The sequence below is a fragment of the Nanorana parkeri genome, unplaced genomic scaffold (assembly GCF_000935625.1).
Source record: "Nanorana parkeri isolate BGI_ZX_2015 unplaced genomic scaffold, ASM93562v1 scaffold2337, whole genome shotgun sequence".
NCBI lineage: Eukaryota > Metazoa > Chordata > Amphibia > Anura > Dicroglossidae > Nanorana > Nanorana parkeri.
This window is the reverse complement of record NW_017308605.1, coordinates 148,649-159,703: the sequence shown is the minus strand read 5'-3', so window position 1 is coordinate 159,703 and position 11,055 is coordinate 148,649. Positions and strand designations below refer to the sequence as shown.

Genomic DNA, 11,055 nt, shown 5'->3' with positions numbered 1-11,055 from the left:
AGAATGAGAGGACGTTAGAGAGGGGGGGGGGGGGGGGGGGCGCTCCTGGGGATCAGTTATCAGTGCGTTGGCTCAGAGATGTCACAAGTTTGGTTTTCTATCAGACCAGCCAATGTTGTCACATTTTGGTAACGCGCGATCAGCTACAGGTGAAACTCAAATAATTAGAGTATTGTGCAAAAGTTCATTTATTTCACTAATGCAACTTAAAAGGTGAAACTAATATATGAGAGAGACTCATTACATGCAAAGCAAGATAGTTCAAGCCGTGATTTGTCATCATTGTCAGGGGTGTGGAAATTTTGTAAAAAAAATACTTGTCCAAGGACTAGAGCGGGGGCCGAATCTACTTGTCCTGATACAAAAAATAATAATTTTAACCAAAACCGTATTTAGCAGTACTAAGAAGCGCTTCTCATTGGTCAGTGGCGTCAGGTGACCGCGAGTGCTTGCAATTTGCGAGCGAATTCAGAATACATGGAACAGGTACAGATAGCACACCCGTACTGGTGGATGGGAAGGACCGTTCGCCGAAAGGTAAGTATAGTGAGAGGGAGATATGTGTGGGTAATTCCATTTTCCCAAATTACTTAGGAAAGTGAATCTACCCTTTAGGCTGGGTTCACACCTGGGCGTACCACAGGCGTGTTTTTTCTGCTTGTTTTTTGCGTGTTTTTTAGCACGTTTTTCTGTTCAGTAAAACGCGCGTTCGCTCGTTTGTATACCTCCCTGGAGGTATGATTTTTTTTCCCCTTTATTTTCTCTATCTTTCGGGGGTTTTTTTTAAACTTTCAAACTTCCCGCCGGTTCCGCCCCTGTGCGACGCGGCCGCTCGCAAGGGACGGAAGTCGGCAGCGGTCTGAGGACACAGCGGGGATCGCAGACAAGGTAAGTCCTACTCTGTATTCCCGAGTGTGGCTCGGGGGGGTTACCGCTTTGTCAACCCCGAGCCACACTCGGGAATACCAATGGATACGCGTGGAAAATTGCCCCAAAGAAGCTCCTGTACTTGTTTGGGCGTAGGGCGTTTTTTAACGCGTTTCCATGGACTGAAATACGCCCAGGTGGGAACCATGCCCATAGGGATTCACTTGCTGAGCATTTTTCAGCACTTCGATCAGCGCTGAAAAACACCCAGGTGTGAACCCAGCCTTAGGGTTGGTGCAGACTTGGAGATTCCCTTGACGTGCGATTGTGTGCGGTTGCATACAGCGGTTGCATCCGCATGTATGGGGTTACATCTGCGTGGCTGAAAAAAAGGTAGATGTACCTATTTTCACGACATGCACCGTGATCATGTGGGATCGCCTGGGCGGTATTGCAGCAGGAAAACGTGCAATCTGCCTGGCACGACTGGGGTGCCATTAGAAAATAATGGCATTGACAGCACGATAGGCGGTGGTGTGCGATTCCTTGACCACCTAGCCATCCGCTCGGTTTCGTGCACGATGACCGGGCAGTCACGGATCGCACACCACTGCCGATCGCGCTGTCAGTGCCATTATTTCCTAATTGCACCCCAGTCGTGCCAGGCAGATTGCGCGTTTTCCTGCTTTCCTTTCCTCGCAGTTGAAAGCACTTTACATTTTTATTTAGTTATATTTTTAATTGTTTTTTCTTTTTTTACTAATTTTTTTTAAGCTTAACTGTATTGCTATCATACAGGGGTTAACAAGCTCCTGTGTGATAGCATTTGGAGGTGACATGTTCTCTTTATTGAACCTCCAACACAGGAGTTCTAGCAGGCACTGTTGCTAGAACTCCTGTGACAGGAACGAGCAGCGGCCGCCGAGGACAGAGACTGAGGGAGGTGACAGGTGACAGAGCCTGTCACTACTCCACGCCCCCCTGCTCCCTCCCCACCCTCGGCGCTCCATGACCCCGGCTCGCAGCGCCGTTCTCGGCGCTCATTTAAGAAAGGAAAAACAGCCCTGCTACTTGTCCGTAGCAGGGCTAAAACAGTGAAAAAATCACTTGCTCGACGCCCGGAACTACATGTCCTGGGCGTTGGGCGATATGAATTCCACACCCCTGATTGTGATGATGCGTCCCCCCCCCCGCCCCCCCGCGCTGTAATGACCGGATGAATTTCTCTGTATTCTGTCTGCAGCACGTGCACGATCATCAACATTGCTGCTCTATAGGTGGGCGTGGAGATGAGCTTGGCCCTGCCCACCCGCATGCTGCTCCCATAATCCTCAGCAGTAGACTCAGCTCCGTGTTCCTCATATCACTAAAGCGGCTGTGACAGAGTTTTTTGGGGCGGGTGCATGTACTTTGTTATATTTTTCTGTCTCACGTGTTGTGTTCACTCCTTTGTATCATCACAGTGAATATTGAAGATGTATGATATACGCTGAGAGTGAATCTCCAAAAGGTGAAGGGGGCCGGTGTGTCGGCGGGGGGGTTCTCTTTCGCCTGCTGTCAGTATACTCTGGTTTCTCTTCAGATCGAATAAATCTTTCGCCTTTTACTAAAGATTTCCGTGGAGAGGAACAATTATGAGTTTCATTCAATTTTTTGAGGCTCAGCGCAAGCTGGGCTAACCTGATTGGTCAAAGATAGAATATCATTATCATTGGATACATTGTAGGAGATCACGTGAGATGTCTTGTTCTTACTTTGTATTTTTCGTTTATTTATAGTGGTTGAGTTATATTTCTGAGTGCTGGCAGAGAGGGGGGAAGGGATACTATGGGGGTTTATTGTGTTCTGGGTCGGGGGTGTCTTCTCTCGCCTGCTGTCAGTATACTCTGGTTTCTCTTCAGATCGAATAAATCTTTCGCCTTTTACTAAAGATTTCCGTGGAGAGGAACAATTATGAGTTTCATTCAATTTTTTGAGGCTCAGCGCAAGCTGGGCTAACCTGAGTGCTCAAAGTTAGAAAACCATCATTTTGGGGCTCTTCTGGGTACCTCCATTAACGTGTTTCTAAACCCTCACGTTTCTTTGCATATATATATATATATATATAAGGCCAGCAAGCAGTAGATATATGCGAAAAGTTCGCCTTTTACTAAAGATTTCCGTGGAGAGGAACAATTATGAGTTTCATTCAATTTTTTGAGGCTCAGCGCAAGCTGGGCTAACCTGATTGGTCAAAGATAGAAAACCATCATCATTAGATACATTATAGGTGAAATGTTTTGTTATAATTTTGTATCTTTCATGTGTTTATACTGGTTAAGTTATATTTAGTGCTGGCAGAGGGGGGGAAGGGATACTATGGGGGTTTATTGTGTTCTGGGATTCTTCTTGGTACCTGATACATTGTAGGTGATCACATGACATGTCTTATTGTAACATTGTATCTTAGATTCATTTGCAGTGGGTGAGATATACTCATGAGTGCTGGCATAAGGGGGATGGGGCAGCCAAACTCGGGCCCTCCAGCTGTGGTGGAACTACAGATCCCATAAGGCATTGCAAGATTCTCACAGCGAAAGACATGACTCCCGGAGAGGGATGAATCTTGGGATTTGTTGTTTCACAGCTGGAGGGCCGGAGTTTGGCTACACCTGGTATAGGGTTTGTTGTGTTTTGGGGTTCTTCTTGGTACCTCCATTAACGTGTTTCTAAACCCTCACGTTTCTTTGCATATATATATATATAAGGCCAGCAAGCAGTAGATCTATGCGAAAAGTTTTTTTTTTTTAAACCGGCTTTAAAAGCGGTTTAAACTTACCCCTGTCTTCACCGCATGTTCCCGTCCGCAAATGCTCGGGCGGGAGTATGCGCAGTCCTGATTTTTGGCCGGGAGATGAGGAGAGACACAAGGTGAGTCTATGAACGGCGTGCACCCGCATGCAGACACCGTGGGACAGGAAGTGCCAGCCAGGACAGAGGAGTCAGCGCTGGAGAGAAGGCTGAAAAAACGCCTCTCGCACAAACTAGTACATGAGTTACTTTGGGGCAGATTTCAGCGCGTTTTGTCCCTGTAGACGCAATAGAAAAAGCGCGTTTTGATTATTTTTGTGCGCTTTTTACACGCATATTGCCTATTCCTATAAATGTGCCAAAATCGACTAAAAAAACGCACGACAACAAAACGCTGAAAAAAGACGTGTAAAACGAGCTTAATAGGTGTCGCTAAGGAGTGAATGGGACTGACCTGCGTTTGACGTTTGTTCCAAGCGCAGGCAGACGCCAATTGATACGCGCCCTGTGAATGTCACTCAATAAATGTCTCTCTATATATATATATATATTTCCGGTCTGTACGAGTATACATTGTATACATAGTGAGCTCTCTGCGAATCTCTTCAACATTTATTGGTATTTCTCTGTATTCTGTCTGCAGCACGTGCACGATCATCAGCATTGCCGCTCTACAGTTGGGGGTGGAGACGAGCTTGGCCCCGCCCATCCGCATGCTGCTCCCATAATCCTCAGCAGTAGACGCAGCTCCGTGTTCCTCCTTTGCATACCGCTAAAGCTCCTGTGACAGATTTTATGGGCGGATTGATGTAGTTTGTTGTCTTTTTCTGTCTCACGTGTTGTGTTCACTCCTTTGTATCATCACAGTGAATATTGAAGATGTATGATATACGCCGAGAGTGAATCTCCAACAGGTGAAGGGGGCCGGTGTGTCGGCGGGGGGTTCTCTTTCGCCTGCTGTCAGTATACTCTGGTTTCTCTTCAGATCGAATAAATCTTTCGCCTTTTACTAAAGATTTCCGTGGAGAGGAACAATTATGAGTTTCATTCAATTTTTTGAGGCTCAGCGCAAGCTGGGCTAACCTGATTGGTCAAAGATAGAATATCATTATCATTGGATACATTGTAGGAGATCACGTGAGATGTCTTGTTCTTACTTTGTATTTTTCGTTTATTTATAGTGGTTGAGTTATATTTCTGAGTGCTGGCAGAGAGGGGGGAAGGGATACTATGGGGGTTTATTGTGTTCTGGGATTCTTCTTGGTACCTGATACATTGTTGGTGATCACATGAGATGTCTTATTGTAACATTGTATCTATCATTGTTTGTAGTGGGTGAGATATACTCATGAGTGCTGGCATAAAGGAAATGGGAAAATGGAAAAGGTCAGCTGTCAGCTGTCTTAGGGCAGATCAGGTTGCAGTTGGTGGGGGTGCTCTCCGCACACCTTTCTGCAGTCCCGGCCAATTAACAAAGGTGGTGCTCGCAGTAACTATCACGGATGGCACCGTGCAAAACACAAAGTAGAAGAATGTAGGTCACCAGCACTCAAAAATAATTCAAAAATTAATAAGTCCTTTTAATGGACAACCATGATGGCTCTTTGATTGTCGTGACACAATTGTCCAATAAAAAGGACTTATTCATTTTTGAATTATTTTTGAGTGCTGGTGACCTACATTCTTCTACTTAGGGCAGATCAGTTCATCAAGCGTTGGAATGCTTGACCTAACGAGCGGTCACACATTCCACAGCCGAAAAACTGGACAGGATTACGTTAAAATGTGTGACCACGTCACTGGTCACACCTTCCAACGTAGTCACACACTTTGATAGAACACAGGCACATTAGCGCTTACGTTCCGGTCCAGTGCGATCTGCACAAATAGTGCTTGCTGTCTTTTTGCAGAACGCACTGGACTGGAACGCAGGCACTAATGTGCCTGCGTTCCAGGTGTGGGTGATCGCACTGCGGGTGGGGAGGCGTGGCTGCGGTGCCATTGACTTCAGTGCAATGGCCCAAGCCCCCTCCCGCAGGCCGGCTTGAGGTCCAGAGGCCGACCGCACTTGAATGCGCATTTTGTGGTGTGAACCTTAGGGTTATTTTTATTCATTTTTTTTTATTTGCTTTGGAGACAGCATATTAGCAACCGGGTGCAATGCTCTGGCTCCCGCAGACTCTTCCTCCTGTCCATGTGTCTGTACCAGTAATAGGGACGGGAGGAAGTGTCAATGGATTACAACTGCTGTGCCCTCACGGCACTTACAGGTGAAACTCGAATAATTAGAATATGGTGCAAAGTTCATTTATTTCACTAATGCAACTTATGCGGTGAAACTAATATATGAGAGAGACTCATTACATGCAAAGCAAGATAGTTCAAGCCGTGATTTGTCATCATTGTGATGATTATGGCTTACAGCTCATGAAAACCCCAAAAACCCCAAATCCACAACCTCAAAAAAGTAGATTATTACATGCAATCAATAAAACACGGATTGTACATAGAACAATATCGGACCTCTGAGAAGTACCAGCATGCGTATGTACTCAGTACTTGGTTTGGGCCCCTTTTGCAGCAATTACTGCAATTACTTTTGCACGATATTCTAATTATTCGAGTTTCACCTGTATATTCTATTGAGAGCAATAACTCCCTCTTCCATGGTGGCTGTTGGAACTTGTAGTTTCTCCATTCAAAGGATCTGTGAATGGATGACACGGCTGTGTGGGCGGAGCCATGCCAAATAAAAAAAATGCACGCAAGGCTACAGGATCCTTTCATTTTGGGGGAAAGGGGGGGCACTGTGACCATGTTTCATGTTACATCCTCAATACAGGTGTAACATGAAATACGGTGAGAGAGGTGCAGTCAGTCTTTGATATTCTCACGTTTTCAGTGTACCGTGTTAGCAAACCGTAAGGCCCCGTTCACACGTAGCGACATACCTTTTGCAGCGGATCGGCGCTGCCGGGATAGCGCGACTTTCGGGGCGACGTTCCAGCGACGATCCAGCAACGGTAGCGCGATCTTCTCCGTCGGGCTCCATTAGAAAAAAGCAAAATCCGCCGAAAAAAGGGTCCTGTAGAAGCGACTTGCGACCGCGACGTGCGACATGAAGCTAAGACAGCTCCATTGAATAGCATTAGCCGGCGGCTTCTCGCGATATTGCAAAAATGCGCAATATCGCGCGATAAATCGCTACGTGTGAATGGGGCCTGAGGGGGGTCATTCACACCGGATACTTTTGGGGCTCCGCAGCCCCCTCACAAGACATGGTAATAATTTGCTTCATTACGGATGTACACCGGTCACACCAACGCGGTGTATGTGCTGAAAAAAAAAACATGCGTCCTGCAGTCCTTTTTTCATTGCAGCAGGAGGTGACGCATTACAACCGCCACACACCCCGCTGTGCCCGTAGAACCGGATGTAATGTCACTTGTGATGTTTCAATAAAGTTATAAAAAAAAAAGAAAGCAAAATGTAGAATGTGACGGGATTGGCGCAGCCGCACTGTGCCAGGCACCGCACCCCAGTCGCTGTGTGAATGGGCACCGCAAGTCAGGGGATTATTTTCTGTGCCCTCCATTGACCTTCAGGAGCAGATATGAAGAGGAAACCACAGGCCGCCTCTCTGTGGCTGATGGGATCAGTAGCCACGTCTACCCGCAGGCCCGGGAGCTCTGATGGCCGGTCCATTATAATGGGCTCGATGTGAAGGGAAAGTTCACAGTCATGGTGACTGACTACAATAAAAATGTGTTTCTTTCAAGTGAACCTGAACACAGAACATGGTAGCTGCCATTGTGATTGTGTGAGAGGCCTGACAGGGTCTCTTTAAGGCCGCACATGGTGGGAATGGACTTGCATTATATGAAAGCGTCACACACTCATTGTACTCATCGATTCCTGTGGAAGTCCCCCCGCATTAGATGCTGTTAGTCACCCGTGCCCCCTCCCCCCAATGGGATGCCGCCTGTGGCTACTGCCTAAGGCTGCCTCATTATGGGGGCACCCCTGGCTGTGGTTTACATTTCAACATATGCAGAGTCTGTGTTTGGCCTGCAGCTGAAATGCACCTTCCTAGGGCATGCCGCGTCGAAAGAAATGCATCGCAACGCAAGTCAAACGCAGCCTCTGAGCCGCCATGTGCACTGCTCACTTTGGGCTCCTTCACACCATGTACTGCCCTCTGCGTTATTCTACACGACGCAGGTCATTTTACAGTGCCGGCTCGTGTGAACGAGCTCTTAGGCCCCGTTCACAAGCAGAAAAACGCCTCTCGCACAAACTAGTAAATGAGTTATTTTGGGGCAGATTGCAGCGCGTTTTGTCCCTGTGGACGCAATAGAAAACGCGCGTTTTGATTATTTTTGTACGTTTTTTTTACACACATATTGCCTGTTTATATAAATGTGACTAAAAAATTGCACAACAACAGAGGCGCGCAAAAACCGCTAAAAAATGACACGTGTAAAACGCGCTTAATAGGTGTCGCTTAGGCCCCATTCACACACGAATCGGCCTGCATGTACAGCTCCGTGCTGCGTGCGGGGCCGTACCAAGTGGCTGCCGGGATGGACAGGTTCCATAGGGGTGCAGGTTTTCTGGTCGGGACGCATACATGTTCCATTCCGGCGGCGTATGGATACGATCACCCGCACCCCTACGGACCTGCAAATGAGGTGAGTGTAGGGGGGCGTACAGCCGCGTAGCCCCATAGAGAGGGACGGGGGCTGCGTTCTAATCACACGCAGCACCTGTCCTTCCCGGCAGCTACTTGGTACGGCCCCGCACGCAGCACGGAACGGTACGTGCAGGCCGTGTGTGAATGAGGCCTTAGGAGTGAATGGAGCCTTAAAGGCGATGAAACTTTGCTGACCTGCGTTTGACGTTTTGTTCCAAGCGCAGGCAAACAACGCCAATTGACATGCACCCTGTGAATGTCACTCAATAAATGTCTCTATATATATATATATATATTTCCGCTCTTTATGAAAATACATTGTATACATAGTGAGTTCTCTGCGAATCTCTTCAACATTTATTGCTATTTTCTCTGTCTGCAGCACGTGCACGATCATCAGCATTGCTGCTCTACAGGTGGGCGTGGAGACGAGCTTGACCCCGCCCGCCCACGTGATGCTCCCATAATCCTCAGCAGTAGTTTCAGCTCCGTGTTCTTCATTTGCATACCGATAGTGCAGCTGTGACAGAGTTTTTTGGGGCGGATTGATGTAGTTTGTTGTATTTTTCTGTCTCACGTGTTGTGTTCACTCCTTTGTATCATCACAGTGAATATTGAAGATGTATGATATACGCCGAGAGTGAATCTCCAACAGGTGAAGGGGGCCGGTGTGTCGGCGGGGGGTTCTCTTTCGCCTGCTGTCAGTATACTCTGGTTTCTCTTCAGATCGAATAAATCTTTCGCCTTTTACTAAAGATTTCCGTGGAGAGGAACAATTATGAGTTTCATTCAATTTTTTGAGGCTCAGCGCAAGCTGGGCTAACCTGATTGGTCAAAGATAGAATATCATTATCATTGGATACATTGTAGGAGATCACGTGAGATGTCTTGTTCTTACTTTGTATTTTTCGTTTATTTATAGTGGTTGAGTTATATTTCTGAGTGCTGGCAGAGAGGGGGGAAGGGATACTATGGGGGTTTATTGTGTTCTGGGATTCTTCTTGGTACCTGATACATTGTTGGTGATCACATGAGATGTCTTATTGTAACATTGTATCTATCATTGTTTGTAGTGGGTGAGATATACTCATGAGTGCTGGCATAAAGGGAATGGGAAAATGGAAAAGGTCCAGCGGAGGGCTACCAAACTCATAAAGGGGTTCAAGGACCTGAACTATGAAACAAGGTTGGAGGTTAGGAGATTAAAGGAGAACTATGAGGGGGGGAGGGGCTTGTCACTCACCTCATAGTTCTAGCCGACCTGCGACAATGAGACTGTCACAGGTCAGCTCAGTAGATCGGGAGGTGAGAGAACACATGCCGGCGTTCGCTCACCTCTCGATCCTGTCACAGCTCTCTGCCGTGACAGGGGAGGGGCTGGATTCCTCCGATCCGCCAGCGCTGGCAGAACTGACCGTGGAGGGGGCGGGTACAGCTGGCTCTCTATAATGTGCCTTGCAATCCTGTGCGGCCAATCACATTGCGGCCAGAGGGCGTGGCTACGGTGCCATTCACTTCAAAGGACCGCCACGCCGCCTCTTCCCCCACAACATAATGAGCCGGCCGCAGTGCAGTGCGTTATGGCCAGAATCGAGCCGGAACGCACTGTATCTGGTATGAACAAGGCCTTAGACTCTCTGACCTGCTGACCCAGATCAAGCTGACAGGTCAGGAGTTCTGGCTTTACTGGCTCCATACTTGATATCCGACTTAGGAAGTACTGAAAAGAGAGGATCAATATGACAGCCAGGCAACAGGAAGTCAGCAGTGAAAGCCCGTGTATTTGTATCATGACACATTTCCATGAATGTATATTGAACAAACTTTCTAATTTATCATGACTGCAGTGTCTGCTGGATAGTGCGAGCTTGAATTTGACCCGTTGTCTGGAGATGCTTATAAAAGTCACTTCTCATTCCAGTTCCTTAGTCACGTGCCACACTCTAGTTTGCAGGTACACGATAGGACTTGTAGTGCAGTTCCACAAGTGCTAGACCTTTTTCTCACTGTCGCATTTTGATTGGTTGCAGCTTTGCAGCTGATTCTGGAGCTGATGGTCACCGATGTGCGGCCGGCGCTGCTGAAAGGACTTGTAGCCCTTCAGAAGCCATCGCAGAGAGAGAATACAAAGAGCCGCCCCCAGATCCTAGACGGTATGTATAAAAAGAAGACAATGTACAATATGGCCTCCTGACCTGTAGGAAGCTGTGTCATGTGACTACACGGAGCCAATCACACCTGCCTACGCTCATTTCAAAATGTGAACTGCACTTAAAGAGGAAATCTAGGTCATTTTTATGAGAAAGGGTTGAAATGCCTGTGTCCCCTTTGGGGAAATTTTCTCTCACTTCCTGCTGTGTTTCTGGAACAGGAAGTCAGAGTATACAGAATACAATGTCAGTGAAAAGGGCATTTCAGCATTTGTCCATCTTGTGTCTTTCCCCCCCAATGCGTGGTAGGTTGCCCTGGCCACCATGTATTGATAAAAAGCTTTATTTGTTCTGTTTTTTGTTTAGACCCGACAGCGCCCCAAATTTCAGAACCTTTGCCGACTTTTATTCAACAAGCCGCCTGTGCTAAAGCTATCGGGTATGTACCAGAGACGGCGCTGACAAAGATGAACTTCAATGTGTTTATTACGGGAGTGCAAAAAGCTTCAGTATCAACAATATCTTTTCTGTCTTTTGTCCTTTCTGACCCCCTGG

At 47.2% G+C, this 11,055-nt stretch overlaps 1 protein-coding gene across 1 annotated transcript in view; it reads left to right on the top strand.

Annotated features, from left to right (window-relative positions):
* LOC108801432 (uncharacterized protein C1orf228 homolog) overlaps nt 1-11,055 on the top strand; it is a gene marked incomplete at its 5' end in the record, with an annotated part of 25,601 nt that overhangs the window by 11,852 nt on the left and 2,694 nt on the right. The window contains 2 exons of the mRNA XM_018573324.1: nt 10,381-10,503; nt 10,867-10,939. Coding sequence (XP_018428826.1) covers nt 10,381-10,503; nt 10,867-10,939 — 196 coding nt within the window. The remainder of the gene's footprint in view (nt 1-10,380; nt 10,504-10,866; nt 10,940-11,055) is intronic.